This window comes from Natator depressus, chromosome 15 (assembly GCF_965152275.1).
Source record: "Natator depressus isolate rNatDep1 chromosome 15, rNatDep2.hap1, whole genome shotgun sequence".
Classification (NCBI taxonomy): domain Eukaryota; kingdom Metazoa; phylum Chordata; order Testudines; family Cheloniidae; genus Natator; species Natator depressus.
Window position 1 is genome coordinate 16,800,076 of NC_134248.1, and position 22,319 is coordinate 16,822,394.

The following is a 22,319-nucleotide window of genomic DNA, read 5'->3' on the forward strand; positions in this document are numbered from 1 at the left end:
CGTTTGGGAATACATGATGATTTAATGTTTTTAATTTGTTTAATCACTTGAAATACCATGGTGATTAACAAAAAAATCAAAACAAAACATGGAATCAAAAATCGTTCGGAAGCACTAGAGATTTACACTTTGCAGATTCTAAAGCACATGTAACAAACTGAAAAGGAAACATGACATCCGGACAGCAAGAACTTTTAGCCCCAAAGTCCAAACAGCCAAACAAAGAGGAGCTTGATCTTGCATTCAGATATCCCAAATCTGCATTGATTTCAGTGAAAGACTTGAGTGCCAAGATACAGGATTGGTTGTGCAAGGATTTATGGCACCAGAATAATACATAAACTCAGCATCACCAAGTCCAAACATTCAAATATTTAGCCAAAAATCAGTCTTTTAAAAATTCATGATTTTTAAACAAATCTATGATTGTTTGTCCTTTTTTTAAGCCTTTACATTTCACTTATCACATCTTCAAGCTTTTCCTCCAGCCATGAGACTTGCTTTTTCAAACGAAAGCAGAGATTCTCTTGCAACACAAATCCAAGAGTTGGGGCTATAAGGAATGCCAGATATTGCATCATGCAACAAAATACAGGAGCTGGCAACATTATAAACTGGACCCAAGTTTTATTATGATTGATATATTTAGAACCTTTCATCTGAATGTATTAACTGCTTTATACATTTTGGGCTCAATACTGCTCTCCTGATTCAGCTAAATTCCCATTCACCTCCATGAGTTTTGCCTTTTTCAAGATGATCTCTGGATGAATGGCACTACATATTAGTAAAAGCACTTTGCAGGATTGGGGCCTTAGTTACAGAATATCTGTTCGGGTAAATGTCTTTCCCAAAGTCCCGTAGGAATTCTCTGTCAGTCAGAAATCAAAACCAGATCTTCTTGTTCTCCCCAAGAACCTCCATCCCAAGCTAATTTTTAGATGGGCTGAAGCTGAACTTCTTTTTGCAGTTGCTGGAAGTTTGCATCTGTACAGTATAAGAAAATATTGGTACATGTGGTTCTAAGCACCTGAGATGCATCTACACTTCAAAATTTATAGCTTCAAAAAAAGTGAATCCTACCTCATGAAAATTTATCCCTTAGACCTACATTTTCAGACTGACATGACTTTTGATGGTCTCAGGTTTTGGGTGCTGAATCTGACACCCCATGAAAATTGGGCCCTTTTATCCTGCTGTCAAATTGGGCAACCCAAAATGGAGGAACCCAAAACCACTAATCACCTCTGAAAATCTCAGTCTTCTTGACAAAACCCTTGTGAGATACAACAGTGTCATTATAACTTTGCAGATGGCTAAAATCTGTACTAAATAATGGGCCTGATTCTGTAAGAGCCCTCTGGAATTTCCCTTGGCTTCAGTAGGACTTATGTACATAGTGCTTGTAGGATCAACTTAACCAAACTATCAGTGTCAAGTGACCTATTCAGCAGAAGCCTCACAACAGCCTACAGGCCACGTCTTCTCTCAATCACAGTTTTGTGAAACATTTCCCCTCACATTTGCAATTATGTAACACCCTTGTGGCTATAATTTTCCATATAGGCAATTACTGTAAAATTAGGAAAGTATAATATATTCTTTTAGCTCTTTTAATGTAATGAAACATATAGAAATAAGCAGGAAGAACCATGTGACCATTCAGTTCTGTAGACAACCAGCAAGTGCTCCACAGACCACCAGTGGCCTATGGACCCCTTCCTTGGACTCTCCACCACTTCTTTCACTGAATGCACTCAAAACAAACACGTGAACAATATCCACTTGAGAATGGACTATTGTAATTTGGATAGTAATAGAAGCTAAATGCAGTAATAGAAGCTAAATGAAAAGACGGGGGGTTAACAAAGGACATAATAGCAACTAGAGCTTTTGAGGGAGAAAAGAAATTACTATAGGCACAGGAAGTAGAAGCAGGGATTAAATAGGCAATAGCCCCACTACATCTAGCTACCCCTTAATAGTCTGCTTTTGAGAAAGCTCCTTAAACAAAGTCTTCAAATGCCACAGTAAAACTAATCAAATTTTTCAAATGTGTAGAAAACAGGCAAATATGTGGCTTATCAGTGAAAGCCAACACAGTTATCTGTGTTCTCAAACCCATAGAGAATTTGCCTTTTCCTCTTCTCCAGGGATGCAACTTCTACTGAAGACATGCAGAGCCTTAACATCTGAGGATTTTTAATAGGTATCAAGCAAAGAAGCATTTATAATTTGGTTAAATACTTTCAACAAGATAGAACTGCTGCCCTAGATACCTTAACTAAAAGACCTTATTAGCATCTTACAAAAACATAGTCTTATTATGGGAAGGGATACCACATCAAAATGCTAAAATAGAAAAACATGACCAAACTATCACAAAGACAAAATATCAAGTCTCCATGGAACACAATTCGTTCAAATTACATTCAAACCTATTCAAGGTACCATCCTTATTAAGAAAACTCCTGTCTTAAAAGACTACCTTAAAGTATCTCAGCATATTTTATTTGTCCTTTATTATAGATCCACCTCTGGTAAACAACCAATATGGTTGGTCTCTCAAGTGATAGCTTATGACATGTTTTACTGTACTCTAATCATCCATTCTAAAGCATTTTCTAAGACATTACTCCCCAATAGAGATTTCTTCTGCTTAATGTCAAAATGATCTGCTAGATCTATAAATGTGTTAAATAAAACCCAGTGGAATGCAATAGATTTTTCGAAACAATCTTTGGCCTTAATGCTGCACGTTACTGTGTAACTGCTGTCAGGCACTGTGTGCTCTCACCTCTCCTTGACTTCAAAAATTGTACAATTAACTAATCAGTTGCAGAGTCACGCAGATTGATAGACTTGTGTAACTTGCCTTATGTTAAATTTGGAAAGCTGTGTTTAAATAACATCTTGGAAACTCAAAACTGAAATCTATTTTTCTCTACATTTATGCATGTTGAAGTTTTATTGTGGATATCAGCCTAACATCCTGCTTTAGATGTAATAGCACAAATAGCTCTTACTATTTTGGAAGCTCTTTTCCTTTCATAGTGCTTCATATTAAAGAACTGTTTTCATACCTTCTATATACTGGGCTTGATTTATCCTCATGGGATAGGTATTAACCCTCAGAGAGCAGTCAGCGCTTTTACTACTATCTTCTCCTGGAGGCTCCACCAGAAGGCAGTTTGAATTTACAGCTGAGGGTCCACTGAAGCCATGCTGCTGCCATTATCTGCCCAGAAAAGCAGGCAGAACCTAAGTGTTTAAGATCTTGTTTGAAAGCCCCACATGGTAAATTCCTTGAGTCACTATTTCAGGTTGGGTAGGGGAACAGCTCAGTTTACCCCATCCTTGTTTAAACCTGCAGTTCCAGGTGGAATCATCAAGGGATTATGAATTCTGGCCATGCTGTGTTTTGATCTGAGTTTGTAACTGAGGACAAAGTCCCCTCTCTTTTTTCCCATTTTGGGATAAACCAGGGTCCTGCCCAGGTCCCAGCTCAAAGAAAGTTCAGGGCTCCTCAAATGTGGCTGGGGGACGCAAGGAGCCTTTCTGGCAAGTGAGACTAGCTGGACCACAGCCACCCTGGCCACATGCCACTGAGGGGAGTGTGGCAGGTGCATAGAGCCCTGACACCAGGGCTATTCCGGAAGGGCCATATCTGCATGCTGAGGTGACATAGAAGGGGGGTCATGCAATGGACAATCAGGCCTGGAGCCCATTACACCTGAACAAACTTCCCAGAGCTCAAAGTTAGTCAGCACAGAGAGGGTGTGTGAGATGACTCCCAGCAGCCATGCTCCATCTGCCTCTGCTTCAAAAAAAAAGCTTCCTGGGGCTGCTGGGCTTAGGGGCCAGCAGGGCACCACCCACAGGTCACCCCTGTCCTGGGTCTATCACCAAGGCCCAGAGAGGCGGGAACTGCTAAGGGGAGAACCATTGGGGGAGGAGCTACTGGGGAGAGCTGAGGTAAGCGGAGCGGAGATTCGTGCGGGGAGGAGAGCGCACAGAACGGAAGAGCCGCACCAGATGCGGGGAGGGGCAGCTCGCAGAGAAGAGCCGCGATTTGGAACGCTGCAGCAACCCTACTTGAGCGACACGGGAGCGAGTCAATGAGAGGTCGGGAGAAAAGAGAGGCTTAGGCGCCAATAGCATGCGAAGAAGGAGGGGCCTAAGAGGCCAATGGGTGTGTCTGTTGTTAGGGTGTCACCTTTTCCCGGAAGCGTGTAACCGCCTGAGGTGGCGGCGGCGGCGGCGGCGTTTCGCTCTGCGTGCTGGGTGAGTGTGAGAATGTCAGCGGCTCGCTGCTCCGTGGGGCAGCCCCTGGAGCTGTCGGGCTGTGAGAATAGGAGGGCCGTTAAAACTCGCCGTCCGGGGCAGCCTGTAGAGTCAGAGTTGAGGGGGTAGGAGCCTGGGTCCCTTCCGCAGCGCCCTGCAGGCGAGGTCCCCAGTCACCGCCCCTTCACCCAGGGGAGGGGTCCCTGGTGGGCTCCCACAAGGGTTTCAGGCTCAGAGGGGCCCTGGGTGACGTCCTGCCAATAAGAGAAGGATGGTCTTGTGGTTAAGGTCTTGGGTGATCTGGATTCATTCCTGGCTCCACCACCGTCTTCTCGTGGGACCTTGGTAGGGTGACCAGATGTCCTGATTTTATAGGGACAGTCCTGGTATTTGGGGTTTTTTTTAATATGGGCTCCTGTTACCCCCACACCCCCTGTCCTGATTTTTCACACTTGCTATCTGGTCACTCTACACCTTGGGCAAGTCACTTAAACCGTCCCATGCCTCAGTTCCTGGCCCATAAATGGGGCTGAGACCCTCTTCCCTACCTAACAAGGGTGTTGAGACTGGTAACATTCATGATTTATCACAAGTCTTGTTCTGTGTTCATAAAGCTCCAGCTACGGGAGTCAGGTGGTCACCTGAGGTCCTTTGCTTTTGAAAAAAAAATCATTTATGGAAGTTTGTGGTTGCAGAGAAATCCGGACTCTAATAAACTTTAATGACTCAAATACCAGAAGGCAAAAAAAAGAGCCCCACCAATTTAAAAAAAAATCATATTTTACTTAATCTGACTTTTTTGGGTTTAACTCATTTTTTAATGCTTAGGGTTAGCAGTACTAAGATTATTGAATTAACATTAAGTGAATGACTCTTATACTCTGGCATATACAGTAACTCCTCGCTTAACGTTGTAGTTATGTTCCTGAAAAATGCTACTTTAAGTAAAACGGTGTTAAGCTAATCCAATTTCCCCATAAGAATTAATGTAAATGGGGGGGGGGGGGTTAGGTTCCAGGGAAAAATTTTTTACCAGACAAAAGACATTATATACATTATAGTATCAGTTTTAAACAATTTAATGCTGTAATCACCAGTGATGATTGTGAAGCTTGGCTGATGCAGGGGCATAGAAGGGTTGGGGCGTGGGGGGTTTGCCTCATTCCACCCACCCCACGCTCCTGCCCGGGAGCAGGGTTGGGGGCTTGCCCTCTCTCTGGCTGGAATGTTGGGTGGGCGGAGTGGGGTAAGCCCCCATGCTGTGTCCCAGCTCCCCGGCTGGAACACTGGGCAGGCGGAGCTAGGCAAGCCAAACAACCATATAACGTTTACACAACTTTAAATGAGTATGTTCTCTAATAGATCAGCAACCTAATAACAAAACAATGTTAACCGGGACAACTTTAAGTGAGGCGTTACTGTAATTACCTATTTAGATGGTGTTTGAGCACAATCCTAGCTGGTATTGCTCTGGCATTGTCTTTTATTTTCTCTTTGTGCCATGGGGTTTGGGGATGTTTATTTTTCAAGCAAGTTGACTTGTGTCACAGGGTCTCTTCAATGCCATGTCATGACCCTTCAATGGTGATTTAGTGACATTGACAATTTCACACCACATAAAGTAGTTGATGGCAAATAGTTAATGTTCTGGTGGGAGGAAGGTGTTTCTTTCTGTAAAGCCTCCTGAAGAACAGCAATCAGTATTGAATAGTCATTTTAGTTTCCCCCACCCACAGTTATTGGAATCTTTCTAAGTACCACTATTTATTGGTTCACTGGATTGTTTGGTCAGCATTTCTATCGGCATTGATGTTATTGTTTTGACATACCATTCTATGGTCTTAGAGTGAATGACAGTATAATAATACCTGCGTGAATGATGGTATAATAATGTTCTGAGACATAATTATTTGCTAAGTAGTTCATTGTCCATTGGTGAATCATGTTGTTTGCCTTTAATAACATTTTAAACTACTTAACAGGCATCAACATTACTTCAGTGGGGATCCACCAATATCTTTTAGCTTAGTAGCTCGTGTAAGTATGGTTCTGAAGTGTCCCATGAGCCTCATCAGTCAATAACATTTTTGGATCAAATTATTACCTCAGTTCAGCAAAAGGATCCAATCATACAGAGTCCAATTAAAATAAATTTTGTAATAGTAACCTCTGATTATTATACATGGAAGAAAAAGGGATAAATATTTTCTTTTCAGTTTTTGGTGCCCTTGAAAGCAGTTCTCATAGTCAGTTTCTACTTTGGTGCATGCCGTTTCTCAGGCACCCAAGAGGGTGTCTGTCGGTAACAGCAGCGGCATAGCCAAAACTGAAATTAATAGGCATATTGTGCACAGAGAATCGGAATGGTGGTTCTGAGTATGTTTGGCATTGTTCTTGAGATGTCGTGTACAAATGATGTTACAAAATGCCAACAGGGAGCAGAAAAACATTAATTCTAAATGTTCATGAATAGTCAACAAATACTAATAAAATTTTGACATATGTAAGGACACAGTGAAAGTAGTAATGGATATAAGAGCAAGCTTCCAAGTAAGTTTGGCTATGTAATTGTACAAGAGTAACTATGGAAATGGAATAGCAGCATTATCACTCCTACCTGGAAATCTAGCATAATTACAAGATTTGTTTGCTACACAAGTAATCAGAAATCTGTTGTCTTTGCATGAATTGTATTAGTTTGTTGATGACCTATTTTGATTGAATTGGACTCCTGAAATATATAAGAAAGTGTTTTCAAAATATTCAGGTTAAAAAGAAAATCTGGAGGAGAAAATGATTACAGTACACAAACTGTGATGAGCTTCGGGGTGGGGGAGGGAAGGAGGAAGGGGAGAGAGCCTACCATAACCAGAGCACTGCTTTTTTGAGACAAAACCTTTCATCAGCATCACAACTTTATGTAAAAAGTAGTATTTGGGAGGTTGGAGGGGAATCTTAAAATTAACTAAAGGTGAGATGCAGGCATATTACTCCTTTCAGGTAGGTCATTATTTTGAATAGCAACTTCCAAGTTTATCTAACATTGCCAATTCCAAGTGTTCAAAAATCATGAGTAAGGCCCCAAAAAATCACCATGAGGTTTTCTTACATTTCTGGATTTTAAGCCAATAATAATGTTTGGGCTCTTTTGATTTTTTTTGAGCCATTTATGTACAGATGGATTATATTTCCAAACTTCTCTGCAACCATGAGGGCTAGAAATTTTTTTCTAAATTAAAAACGGCAATTCTCACTTAATTATATGAATCCAGGATCTAGGGTTTTAAGAAACCACAAATATTGACACGTGGTAAAGTCATGAGTTGGCAACGTCTTGGTCATCTCATATCTTTAGGACAGATGGCAAAAATATATTAAAGCCAGCCACTACTCTGGCAGTATGCGTAGAGATAAGTGAAAGACATTTGGACTCTTACTGAAGAAGACACAACCACTGTGAAAATCAAACTATTGGAGTGTTTATTAAAATCTGTAATCTTGCCCTATTAGTGGTAGATAATCAGAGGTTTGAGTTCCAGCCAAGGGCAGATTTTATGCTGTCGCTTCGTTATGCTGAGTTCAAACTAACTTAACACCTACTTCTGTAAAAGCAACAGTTGATTATTTTATAGTAATTTTTATTATATTGTGACTTAATATAATAAAACAGGATATTCTTCCTTTTTAAAAAAAGGAAGTAGAGGAAATTATCTTCTCAGATGTTAGCAAACTCAACCATGTTGGCAACATAAATAAATACAGGTTTATGATGAGGGTCAAAGTCTTACCGATTGACCCTTACACCACTGACTGACACAAAACAAGTGTGGCCAGACTGCTGTATCAGAAAGCTGGTAACTCTTATAGCAGCTGTGATATAAAGGTTAAACAAAACTCTTTCTGGACCTCTGCATTTCTATAGTAACGAAACTGTAAGTTACTTTTAGTTGCATTAGTGGATTTTAGAAAACTTACAGTGGCAAAACCCCAGTCTTCCTATGGTTACTGTGTGCCTGAGTCTACTAGTAAAATGATTGAGTGAGGATCTTAGTCACTATGCTGAAGTAGTATGAAATAATTTTCTAGTACTTTTATTAGGCTTTCATAGACTATAAATGCTATTGTTATGGGTCTGCTGAGAGTTATGTTGGAGCATGTGATATGAGGCACAAAGGCAAATTGTCCCATTTTTATTGTCTAAAATACTAGACACTTATTATTTTTGCTGTCAAATACTGTAGCGTAATGTAGTTAAGCCTGATAACTTCTCATTACACTCCCATGTTATGGATAAGTGTGCTCTGTTCTGGTGTATGTCACCTAAGAAAAACCATGGGTGCATGCACACAAAAATTCCAAGGTTTTATCTTGTTAGCATTAAACTCAACACATTTATTAATATAGAAAGTACGCTGCAGAACTGTTTAAGGGGCCTCTCCAGGTTAAAGGATCTTCTTTGCACAGTTCCTAGTCCATGGATGTCCTAAGGCCTTCTTGTACTCCATGAGCAGAGCATACTACTGATTCTGAGGGGTTGGGGAGCATACCTGTCATAAATATAAAGGGAAGGTAACCACCTTTCTGTATACAGTGCTATAAAATCCCTCCTGGCCAGAGGCAAAACTCTTTCACCTGTAAAGGGTTAAGAAGCTAAGATAACCTTGCTGGCACCTGACCAAAATGACCAATGAGGAGATAAGATACTTTCAAATCTGGAGGTGGGGAAACAAAGGGTTCGTCTGTCTGTGATGCTTTTGCCAGGAACAGTTCAGGAATGCAGCCTTACAACTGTTAGTAAGTAAGCTAGTTAGAAATGTGTTGATTTCCTTTTGTGTAATGGCTGGTAAAATAAGCTGTGCTGGATGGAATGTATATTCCTGTTTTTGTGTCTTTTTGTAACTTAAGGTTTTGCCTAGAGGGATTCTCTATGTTTTGAATCTGATTTCCCTGTAAGGTATTTACCATCCTGATTTTACAGAGGTGATTCTTTTACCTTTTTTTTTTTTAATTAAAATTCTTCCTTTAAGAACCTGATTGATTTTTTTTTTTTCACTGTTCTTAAGATCTAAGGGTTTGGGTCTGTGTTCACCTATGCAAATTGGTGAGGATTTTTATCAAGCCTTCCCCAGGAAAGGGGGTATAGGGCTTGGGGGGATATTTTGGGGGAAGACGTCTCCAAGTGGCCTCTTGCCCTGTTCTTTGTTTAACACGCTTGGTGGTGGCAGCATAGGGTTCAAGGACAAGGCAAAGTTTGTACCTTGGGGAAGTTTTTAACCTAAGCTGGTAAGAATAAGTTTAGGAGGTCTTTCATGCGGGTCCCCACATCTGTACCCTAGAGTTCAGAGTGGGGAAGGAACCTTGAAGATACCCTTGACGCTGTTTGTGGAATACAGCATAATTTAGACACTTCATCTGAGACTCTTGTGTTGTTTTACAAAGATTGGGTCTGTATTAGAAGTCATCTCCAGTTTACAGAGAGAGAAACTGATACACAGAACAGTTAAAATATGTCTAACCTAATTTGGAAATATAATCTAGACCTCTGCTCTAACCACTAGATAAATGGACTAACTAAGCATCATGCAGTCCCCTATGATCGTTCCCTTCCCTTTGCTAGATTAACTTTACTGGCAATCAGGATTATGGATCTGAGGTTGACTGGGATGTGTCCGTGAATTAACTAAGTATTTCGTGATCTATTGCTTTTTTTAATCCCAAAGCTGTACTATGGGGCTGTTTCTCTTTTATCTGATATGTGACTAGAGGGAGAAATCTTCAAGGATCCATCTCCCAAAACAAGCTCCTTCAGATGATTTCTGTTTTTCAAGGAGGAAGAAAACAAAGGAGTGGGATAAACTGAAAATTTAAACAATCAGTCCTGCCAAAAGGAGGGGCAAAAAAATCTGGTGAAGGAGACTGCAGCTCTCCAGAAACATAAGATTAATCAGTGGAGGAGGATTGGCAGCATTCTTGAGAAATGGGAGCAAGAGAGCTTTCTCCCATCCTTGGCTGCCAATTTTTTTAAACGCTTTGTGCCTACAGGTTGGGTTTGTTAACGCTTTGCCTTCTTGGAGTGGGGGAGAGGCAGTATGCTGTGAACCCCTGTAGGATAGGTAGTCCTGGAGGGATCCAGTTGATAGGCTGAAGATGGAAAGTATTAATGTTTACATCTTGTAAAGGAGCACTACACACATCTTATGCACCACAGTCTTTTCAGTGGCAGTCTCTTGCTTTGTGCAGCTAATTTGGTCTTCAGTGGAAGGCTGACTTTTTCCCCTGTTTTGATAAAATTGTGAAGGGGCCAACTGCTGTATTTTTCCAACTCTTGAGCAATCTGGAAGGCCGCTGATGTGGCTTCTGTTCTTGTATTTTTTGGTTTTTTTCCACTTTATTGCTGACTCTTGTAAGCAGGGAACTTGCAAAATAAAACCAGTGGTCAACGACACATTCTCTCATGGAATAGACATTCTGTTTCCTTGATAACAAGGCATCCAATAACTAAGCCCACTATTGGAAAACATCATCCCAGCTATAAATATAAAATGATGGGGTCTAAATTAGTTGTTACCACTCAAGAAAGAGATCTTGGAGTCATTGTGGATAGTTCTCTGTAAACATCCACTCGTGCAGCAGCAGTCAAAAAAATGAACAGAATGTTGGAAATCATTAAGGGATATATAATAAATAGAAAATATCATATTGCCTCTATATGAATCCATGGTATGCCCACATCTTGAATACTGCATGTAGATGTGGTTGCCCCATCTCAAAAAAGATATATTGAAATCAGAAAAGGTTCAGAAAAGGACAAAAAAAATGATTGGGGTATGGAACAGGTTGGATATGAGGAGAGAATAATAAGACTGGGACTTTTCAGCTTGGAAAAGAGATGACTAAGGGGGAGGATACGATAGAGGTCTATAAAATCATGACCGGTGTGGAGAAAGTAAATAAGGATGTGTTGTTTACTCCTTCTCCTAACACAAGAACTGGGGGTGGGGGGTGGGGGGGGGTGTCACCAAATGAAATTAATAGGCAGCAGGTTTAAAACAAACAAAAGGAAGTATTTTTTCACACAACGCACAGTCAGTCTCTGGAACTCCTTGCCAGGGCATATTGTGAAGGCCAAGAATATAACAGGGTTCAAAAAAGAACTAGATAAGTTCCTGGAGGATAGGTTCATCAATGGCTATTAGCTGGGATGGGCAGGGATGGTGTCCCTAGCCTCTGTTTGCCAGAAGCTGGGAATGGGTGACAGGGGATGGATCACTTGATGATTACCTGTTCTATTCCTTTCCTCTGGGACACCTGGCATTGGCCACTGTTGGAAGACAGGATACTGGGCTAGATGAGCCTGTGGTCTGATCGAGTATGGCCATTCTTATAGTTGCTCCTTATTAAATATCTTTAGTTACTTAAATTAATTGTTGAGAAATTATATTTAGTTTAATGATTTGAGAGGTACCTAAATAAGACATCCTCTGAGATCTGAACACTTGCAAACTTGAGGGAATTTAGGCCTTCTCCATGGAAATCTGTACAATAAACTGGATTGTTTCTAGTAATCTCTCCATCATGTAAATGAAGATGTTGAGATGGTCAAATGCTCTGTGATAGGAAATAAAATGAAGTTGTGAGAGGCCTAATGCAGGTTGCTCCAGTTGAAGACAAGCTGAGGGAGGCTAGGCTATTGTGCTATGGGCATATCCAGAAGAGATCTGAAAGCTGTATCTGTAAGATGGCTCTTGAAATGATCATGGATGGAAGAAAACCAAAGACTCAGTATGTGGACTGGATAGCAGCCGACCTCAGAGAGATCCATCTGGCATATGACCATGTGTTTTAGAAGAAGGCTATAAATGTTGCTGACCCAGAATAGGGAAATGACAAGAAAGAAGAAGAAACTGGATTGTTTCCCATGATCCTAATTCAGTGGCTTTCCAACTTTAATTTTTCAGACCACTTTTTAGAAGTCCATTTAGGGAACCACCTGCATTCACACCAAACCCAAATCCCTCACTGCTTGGTTTCACAAACAGTTTAATGCATGTGGACTGCTGTGTAGTTCTCCATAAATTACGGGTGATCATTGACAACCACTTACCATTCTGTCCAGAAATACTCCAAACAGTAAGAGATTTGGAAATGGGACAATTTCTTCCAAAATACTGGACTGGAACACCTTGCTTTCCCTTATCTGTTACAAATGAACTCTGTTTCTTTGAAAATCTGACTCTTCTAAATGGGAAACCTCATTCTATTCCTAGTTAGATTCAGTGCTTTTTGCATATTGTTGGAAATGACAGGGTTTGCCAAGTAATTGGTCTCTGAGTATTTTGATGCATTACCTAAACAATACCTAGATGGATGTCACATTCCCAGAGTTTAGAATAGAGGAATAAGTTCAACTCTCGGATACCTACTTGTCTACAGTAGAGTTCTCACTGTTGCTATGACCAATGTAGTTGCACTGGTGGGAAGTATAATGAATAAAAACAATACAGACACACACATCCTTCATTTTGCCTCACTCCTACTCCCCAAGGCATGTCATTTGATCTGTTCATCCTTTATTCCAGCTGGAAAATAGGGTGAAAAGCAGGAACTGGGTTGTGACTATGAACTGAGCTTTTGTTGGTAAATGCCTAAAATATCAAATGTGAATATTTTATCTTGCTTTGTCTTTTATACATAGCATAAAAATATTTTCATTGTTACCCTTATATGACGTAACCAATGTTGTGGTTTAATTTGAAAACAATATTTATGAAGAGAGTTGCTTTTTTAACTGCATAATGCTAAGTGCTAATATCAATGTGTATTGTTTAAATTAGTTTAATTTACTATTATCAGTGACTTAAAATGTTCTACCTCAGCAATAGGCTATCCTTTTCTTTTAACTCTTGACTTAAAGGAGAATTTGTGTGGATTTTTTTTAATCAACATTTCTAGACAAATGATTGACAAATGCCAGAAAAGGTAGTACAAGCAAATTGGTTTGTGTGCCCCAATTTGTAAGTCTTAAAAGGCAGAATTTTTCTCTTTTTCTTATTGGGAAAATATTAGTTTAAAAAACACACACCCAAGTGATGTACAGAGTATGGATGAAAACTAGACTACTGTCAAAGTAGGTCAGAGAGCTCACCTGCCAAGGTTGACAGTTTTTTTTTCTTTATATTTCCACTCTTTTTTTAAAAAAAGTTACTGAAGACATTAGGATTACTGAGGGGCAGTAAAGTCGAAGGTCCTGTAAACCTTTGAAAAATGATCTGTGTTTGAAAATGGTGCTCAAATGGTGCTCTTCTCTACACTGAATTTGAACATGTTAAGCTAGTCTGTATTGACCCCAGCACATTCTGTTCAATAAACTGTGTCTTGAGAAGGGAGAAATATTTTCAAACGCAGCTCGTTTGCTTTACCATGGTGTCATCATATTTCTGTGGCTTACAGCATAGCGTTGTTGTTTTTTATAAAAGCAACTCAGATCTATCTTGTCCAGTTCGTCTCTGTGCAAGCCACTGGGCTCTAGCCAAATGCAATTGAAACTGCTGTCAGATAGCTACACAAAAGGAATACATGCTACATGAGAAGAATGCAAAGGGGAATTATTGAAATGGCTCAAACATAAGGCAGCTGTGAGAAGGGCTTCCTTGGTTGAAAGTGAATAAATGTTTTTGAATCTTTGACTTGTCAAATAAAACATACTTTTATAGTGTCTGAATTACATTTCAGTGTGCATTCTCACTCCACCAAGAATGGCACTGAAAGAAAATAGAGACAAATAGATTCTTCCTTGGCCTAGTGATATAGTAGTCAGTTGAGGCAAGTTCAAAAATGTGAGTAAAATAGACTGTGTGTGTTTTATGTGCCACAACAACATCAGAATCTAGTGACTAATGAGCTTTAGCTGTGCATTAGTATGTAGAGTAAAGAACAGTTTCAGATCGGTTGTGTAGTGGTTGACATTGCAGTGGTAACTGACAGATGTTGTTTATGATGGTTCATTTACAAAATCAAAATGCATAACAAATGGCTTCATATTTCAGACATTTCTATTGACAGTTCTTCAGAGCAAAATGGGTTTGTCAAATTTGTGAGCTAATTGTTCCTAATCAGCCAAATGGTGCTCAACCAAATGAAAAGAGAATACATATATTGTGCATTTACCTTTTTAAGTGCACCCCTCCTCCCGTGCACACACCCTGCCTTTGCAGAGCATGCATTTTAACAGACCCCTTATAACAGAACAGCAAACTATGCTGTCGGACTCAGTGATCATCACAGAGTAATGATTAGCATGAGAATGCCAGTTACCTGCATTGTCACTCTAGTGTCACTTTCAGAATCATCAGTGCATTTTGAAGCAGAATACTTAATTGCGGAATATTTGCAACTCTTGTTTCAGACTAGCTGTTTTTGTCTGTTAGTAATAACTGAGTTCAGTGGTAAAATAAAATTCCATTGCAGCTGCAGAAGTCTTTTGCTTTCACTTCGACCTTGATATCTTTTCTTTTGCTCACTAAAGATAGTGAGATTAGAGCCAGATAAACTCATTCTCTCTTTATTTACACTGAAGACCTTGAAGGGCCATCTTCAACTTTTTAATATTCATTCATTCTCTAGCAATAATGGGTCTTGTCATATTAAACATATCAAACAGCGCAAATACTTAGGATTTTTGTTAGAAGAGAATATGTTAGCCTCATCGTTGTATCTTTATTTTGGTTAACCTTTTCCCATTAAGTTCTCCCCACAAACTGGAGAATGATTTTGTGCTGCACAGTGAGGCATCAGTTTCATGTTTTCCTTTATTTTTTGAGTGAAGCTGGGAAATATGCTTCTGGGTGGCCTTCAATTTGTAGTGCCTGCTATGGGATCTGGCTGCAAGTATCTTCCCATTCTGGTCCCACTGCTGGAGGAAAAGATTGGGTCAGTCTATGGAAGATAATGTGGTAGCACACCAGACAGGGAGCTGAGAACCCCCGAGTTCTGACGCCAGCTCCATCAGACTTGTGACCAGGCACAGTCAGTTTTTCATGCGTCTGCTGACGTTTGGGTATCCACCTTGAGACACTCTGGGCTATCTAACTTCTCAATGGAATCTTACTCAGCATTTCTGCTCCCTGCATATGTGTAGTTTCATCTGCTGTATTTAGTGACAAAAGTAAGATTGATTTATTTTTTTCACAGTCTTAAATTACAAACTAGCTTCCAGTAAGGTGGCAGGTCTGTGATGGGATATCTAGTGGAATAGTGATGCCACAAGAGACTAAATACTAAGAAATTGAGAGAGGAAGCAGCAGTAGTCTGGTTTAAAATTTTTTTGTTTAACTTCAGTGGCCAATATGTTGGCAAAATTAAAAAAGCAGATGTCTATTGGCGAAGTTGCAGAAATATACAGCAATGAAAGGTACTAAACACTAACCCAGTCAGATAGTACAAAATCTTTGTTACATAGAATTAAGCCTCGGATCTATTTTTAAGAAATCGTCAGTTCCCATGTGGCAGAATCAACAAGGAGTCTGGTGGCACCTTATGGCAGAATGAAGGTTTGTTTTCCTGATCTAAAAATGTGGCTGCTATAACTTAGACAAGCCCTTCTTCACTTACAGGGAACAATTTTCTTAATTCCATTAAAATCCTGTCTTTATTACTTTATTTCAGATAACATCCAGAACTTAGTAGTAGCTATAAAAATATAGACCAGAACTCAGCCCTAAAATGCTTACAGGTGAGGAGGCCTAACCTGTGTCGTCTGCTGAAACCAGTTTTACCATCTGTGCCTCATCCCCACTCCAAACAGGTATAGGCAGTCTCCTGTCTTAGTACACACTTCCAGTATCTATTGTACATCACTATAAAATCTCCCAATAAACATGATTAAAGTATATGTGGAGCAGGTGCCTGGTCAATCTGAGTTGGAAGGTTGCAGAGCAGTAATATATCAGGATCATTCATACTACCTCTTAATATAATAAATCATGCATCTTGATATAGCTGTGTGTCAGACTGGAATTCATTGCTTACCAAAATTGTTATAATCCATCCTGAAAGCAATACCTCAACTTCTGTCTTTCCTACTATTTAGAACTCCCTCCCCTTACACCACTTGCCTGATGCAAGTCACATTCCTTAACTGAGTTGCTTTTCAAGGCTCTCAGCCACACGTCTCAGCTCTGTAGTTCTGTATTGAAACTTGAGTATTGATTCCTTATTTTCATACCCTATGCTTCCATAATTGTCTTGTAACTTTAGTTCAAAGCCCTTAAACGTTTTATTGATAAGTAGCTTGTGGTCTGGATTGTGTTTTAATTGATATCTGAAATTATTTTGAGCAAATGAAATAAATCTGTGTACCTGCTTTTTTCCCCACAGGCTCTTTGCGTGTGTCTACACAGGAAAGAAAAACTCACGGTTAGCCCATGCCAGCTGACTCAGGTTCATGGGGCGCGGGCTGTGGGGTTGTTTCACTGCTGTGTAGACTTCTGGGCCCAGGCTGGAGCCCAAGCTCTGGGACCCTCTCACCCTGCAGGGTCCTAGAGTTTGGACTGGAGCCCAAGCCCATTTCTTCACTGTGTAGACATACCCTTTGTGCCTGAAGCAGTAATTTTAGAGAGCTAAAACACTTTGTAGGCTAGATCTCTTGATTTGGCCTCTTAAATGGAGCCCAGAGGAACATAAAAAGCCCATCTAAATTTGTAAAAATAAATGCAAGTAATACAAGTACTAAACTAATGGTTCACACCAGTTCTGTGCCTCCAAGATCTGGAAAACAGAGTGATGAATATTTCTGTTTGTTTGATTGCCCTGCCTGGAAGAACAGAACAAATAAGACTGGGTGTCTCAGAGGGAATCAGTATTGGGGAAAAAGAAAAGGAGTACTTGTGGCACCTTAGAAACTAACAAATTTATTTGAGCATAAGCTTTTGTGAGCTACAGCTCACTTCATCGGATGCATGCATTTTCAGATAGTGACGTAGCAAGTAGATTAAAGTCCATGCAGATTATCCTGTCATTACCCCTGCTGGGTTAGGAGGAGGTCTAGCTGAGCAGACCCAGAGCCTGTTTCAGTGCAATTGATGGCAGTAACATTCTGGACACGGCTTTGCTGCAACTAGTGGAGAATTCTTTTCCGACTTCTCCACCCCTCATCCTTCATTGCTGTAGAAACTCCTCTGACATGTTTGTTAACTTGAACGTGACAAAAGAAAATGGATAAGGCCTTTACCTGAACATCTAGAACTGGAATAACTTCCCTGGAGTTCAGTTCGTGGCTAGACTAAGGGTATGCCTCTTGAGATTGGGAGGAAATGTACTCTAATTCACTGAATGGTAGAAGGTGGGTGGACTTGGGATTCCCTAAAAGGTGTTTTGACAAGTTGGATGGCCAGTTGACATTGTATCTCCTTGTAGCTGCCTGAGAAAGTATGTTGAGCCTTTTGGGGCTTTCCTCAAGACATCTGGAGGAAAAACGTTGTAGTATTAAGATTAATGAGCATATTTGTTTAATCAGAGTTCTTTGGATTTTCTTCTGTACGTTTAAGAAAAATTAGTTCCTCTGTCTCCAGAATTTCCTGTTCTGTTTATACCTATATATTCTCTGAAATAACTTGAATAAAATTTTCTTTCACTTTGAGTCTGCTAAAAGAATAGTGTCTTGAGGAGTAAAGCAACCTAATGTAACAGTCCTCAAAACATGCTGCTACAACATAGAGAGCTCAGGGAAATTACCCTTCATCTTTCCTCTCTAGAAGCATTCTCCTCCTTCCCCCCCCCCATTCCCATGTTACAGCTGGACTTTTAGCATTCACAAGATATCATACAAAAATGAACTGGAAAATACATTTCTTTAATACATGTGAATCCTAATTTATGAAAAATGTGTTTGCATAAAGCAACATGAATTCTTAAAGATTACAAGCAGTGATATGTGTAGTGATATCAGGAAGCAATGCAATTGCATCCCCTGTCCGTGATCACATTATGATCTAATTGCCTAAATGGATAACTTTCTATCTAAATATGATTAGGTTCTATTCGTAGTGGTAGACTTGGTTTTTGAAATATCAGATGTTCAGCTGGGGCAGTAACTGATCTATAGTGGTACTTCAGGATATGCATATTGCAAGATGTGCAATAAGCCAGCGGCATTGAAGACGATTGTAAAGTAGAATGGTATGTAGAAAAGTTAATTTTTCAAATGTAACTTAAATTTCTTATCTCTTTTGGTAAGTGGTATGTTTATATATTTTTTTAAAAAGCACTTCCAAAAAAGTGTGTACATTTGTGGGTTTTGGTAAATTTGATATTTTAGGCATGTAAGTAGTCCTACTGATGTCATAGTTAGTGTTCACAGGGTTGTCCCTATTAATCTTAAAAACATTTATAGAAAGCTGTAACTGTCGCACATTTAGATGAGACCCCATTGTATTCATTTAAATGTACAAATTTGGATAATTAGATTCTTCCCCCCCATATTTTATTTACAATATCAGACCAACTGTGTAAATATCTAGCTTCTTTAAAACTTTTGCTTAGACCTTTTGCCCACATCCTCTTTTGTTCCTCAGTAAACAACCAGACTTTCACTTTCTTCAGCCAATAAAATATTTGATTCTTTGACACAAGAGACCCAGTTTCTCTGTGCAGTAGACTGTCTGTCTCTGTGCTAGTTGCAACTTCCACTCTGCTTGGAGTCAAGGAGGTCATTTCTTGTCCAGATCTAATGACCTGAATCTGAATTGTCACCTGAGTCACAAGTTGGTAAGTAAGGCACCATTAGGCTTGGATGATATTATATTTTGATAGCTCTATTTGTGAAATTTTCCCTCATGAACTAGGTTAATCTTGAGTCAGTCAGCTGCCTTATCCATTGACTGCCCCTCCTCCAACTATTTGTTCAGAAAAAGCTGTATGTTGTAATGCCTTGAGTGTCATAACAGTATGTGTATTAACTGCTATTAAAGAGCAGTAAAAATGCTTTAATAACTAAACTGATAGCTGTGCAACGGATACCGTTTGCATCAGAGTTCAAACTTCCCCTATTAAGCCTGTCCAGTCTGGATCCTGTATGTATGGAAAGATTTCCAAATATCTTCAGCATCGCCTCTCTCTACTTCAGAATCTGATCTCCCTGAACTATTATGTCCATTTCAGTTACTGTAAAGGCACTTCTGATCAGAGTGAGTTGCCTGGATTAGTGGTGTCTCTGGAATACAGATGGCATCACTGCAGTGGAAGGGTCCCTCATGAGTTCCTACCCTTCCCTAGATTGTGTTACTGTAAAAGATAAGGAGGTCGGTATTATAACAGCCATATTAGCTTTCTTCAACATAATTTTTTTGTAGTTTAATGCTATTAGCCATAATGGTTGCTATATTATATGGAGGGAGGTCACTCTTTCCCAAATCAAGGATTGACATGAGACTGACCAGAAGGACAGGCCCAGCAAGAGGACCTGAAGTACTTGCAAACTTGACAAGGTCTTCATATGGAAGATGGCTGGGTGATACCAGGCAAGTTGCACTTGCATGCAAGCTAGACTTTCATATTGTTCTTAACATATGTTTTCTCTAGTGCTTTTGTTGTGAATAACTAATACTTTGCTTTATGAATGCTGGCTGATCACTGGTTAACCTTCTCCCTGCCCCTGAGAGAACAGAACAGGTGCTGAACTAAAGTCAGAGTAGCTAAGGTGATCATAGTGAATTGCAGGAGGAATTGCAGCTAAATCCTGCTAGAAGCCTGAGATTTAAATGGGGTGCCCTCAAGAAAGCCACAAAGAGGTTAAAGATGTAGTTTTCTTGGGCACTGCAACAATGAGTAACTTTTACTTTCTATAGTCATTACTTTTATTCTGTTTTTTTTCTGCAGCATGCTACTGCAGCATTGAACTTCATCTTAATCCAGCAGTCTCTGCTGAAATTTTTAAAATAACATTTATACAAATTATTTTTTAAACCCATTGTTTCTACTTAAATTTTGGGTCTAAATTGCCCAGCACAATGTGTAGCAAATGTATTATGAATTCTGACCAAAGAAAATACTAAAATTCTTCAGTTGCATTTTGCACTGAATTTATTTTTTAAAGGAATAAGTCTCCTCACTGCACTGAAGAGGAACTGGACTTCAGTTGTTCCCAAAGTGTTCTTGATTCTAAAACTTTATTTTTAAATCCACAGCTGTCTAAGGAATGAAATAAAAATAACTATGTAGGACCTACAGAAGTTTATGCCGCTCTGTTTCAGAGCGAGCAAGATGTAGCCCAAGTTAACAGACTTTCTGTTTTAGGAGCTGGGTATCAATAGTTCACAAAAGCAGCAAGTAAAAGGCCTGTTAATTTCAAACTCCATTAGAAATGGGGTGGGGTGAGAGAGAGAGACTTCTGTCAAACGAGCAAACTTAATATGGAAAACAGTTTACATCTTCTAGAAAGGTATTTAAGTGAAGAGTTGAAAAATGATGTCCCTTTAAATAACAATACAATGCATTACAAAAACTACAAGGGGAAAAAACCTACTCTCTTGCTGCTATTTAAAGATAAAGATCTGTTTCGTGCCATTCATTTTTATTTGAGTCTTGTGCTGGGCAGTGGCTTGGTACAAACAGCTAAATGTTCTTATATTGTAACAGAATTTACTGTTTTATTGATCAAAATAAACTTTACAAATCAGCTAATGGAGAGGCTGAAGCTTCTTTATAAAATGAAGAGTAGTTACGAACAATCCCCTATCAATAGGCTTGTTGATTGACTAAGCCAAATAATGAGCTGGCAGTACGCTGAATGAAAACTGACAGTTCTTGCTCTTGCTGCTGATGGAAATCTGACAGCTGTCTTAAAGTATTTTATACCCCTTGCCTTCCCTGAGTGGGCTTCCCCATTCTTCCAAAACAAGTCCCAGGGATCCCTGCCAGTTTCCCCCTGTTCTAACTCACCTGCTACCACATATGGACTATTCTTCATCTGAGGACTGGAAGGGACTTCCTTCTGAGTTATCAGTACTGTTCCTCAAATTAGCTGGCATGTTTTGGTATAGAATGCTAGTCTCATAGACTCACACTGGGTAAAGGGGGAAAAGGACTCTTGCCATCATTCTTCTAGCCTGGAGCAGGGATCAGAATCTGGCCTCAACTCTGAAACAGGGGTATTGGTTTGTCCCTGAGCCAGCCAGTTAATAATTTTTTTTAACTTGGTCTTTTATGGACAGTCTTCTATTGTACAAGAACCTGTGTGTCACTTTTGGTAATAAGGACACATCTTTAAAATCCTTTGCCTCTTGAAAGACTGCAAAATCTCTCAACTCACATGAAAACTTTTAATAAGTGCACCAAGTGCAAATAAGTTCTCTCACTTGTAAAGTGTAACAGTTGTCCAACAAAAACAGGGAGGACAATGCTCAGCCTTCCTCAGGGCAAGCTGAACTATCCAGCTCTTCTCACTTTTAAAACTTTTGGGTGTGTTTTTGTTAATGTTCTTACCTTTATATTTTTATACTGCATACAAATCTCTTAAGATTGTCTCCACCCTTTTTGTCCATTTTGCTGAAAATTTTTTTCCAAACTATATGTGAAAATAAAGCAGATAAGGCATCTGGGAGAATAGTGGAAGGAATACTTGTAGTGAGGTAGTTGGACTGTATGCAGTTAGCATGACAGTTGGGAGAGCAAAGACGACATATTCCTTTCAATCCTGTATTTCCTCTTCATTGACTTCCTATGTTGTGAAAAACGTCTTCTATTAAGGATGGATGGGACTAGGCTCTCTTTTGGAGTCTGTAAATAATGTTCCTTAATTGACCGAGGGTGGCTTGCTGTTTAAATTATGGAAGGCTCAGTTGTGAACATCCTAAAATTCAGTATTTGTCTTGATGTTTGTTGTGTGTTTTTTTTTTTAATTAAAAACTCTCAGATCTAGTGTGTCTCAGGGCAGTATGCAGCCCAAGCTCAACAAAGACCCTTTAAATATGAGACAGGAATGGAAAGAAGTTGTTGAAACACTCTAGCAGTGCATAACACTCCTGTTCGCTGTTGTCCAT

General features: G+C 39.6%; 1 protein-coding gene across 3 annotated transcripts in view; it reads left to right on the forward strand.

The window, feature by feature from the left end:
* The first annotated feature begins 4,136 nt into the window (after window positions 1–4,136).
* TANGO2 (transport and golgi organization 2 homolog) overlaps window positions 4,137–22,319 on the forward strand; it is an 87,186-nt gene continuing 69,003 nt past the window's right edge. Inside the window, exon 1 of one of the 3 annotated variants that reach the window (XM_074972540.1) lies at window positions 4,137–4,284. In XM_074972540.1, the coding sequence (XP_074828641.1) occupies window positions 4,160–4,284 (125 nt within the window). In that variant the 5' untranslated portion in view covers window positions 4,137–4,159. The remainder of the gene's footprint in view (window positions 4,285–22,319) is intronic. The other 2 variants (XM_074972541.1, XM_074972543.1) reach the window with 2 other exon arrangements.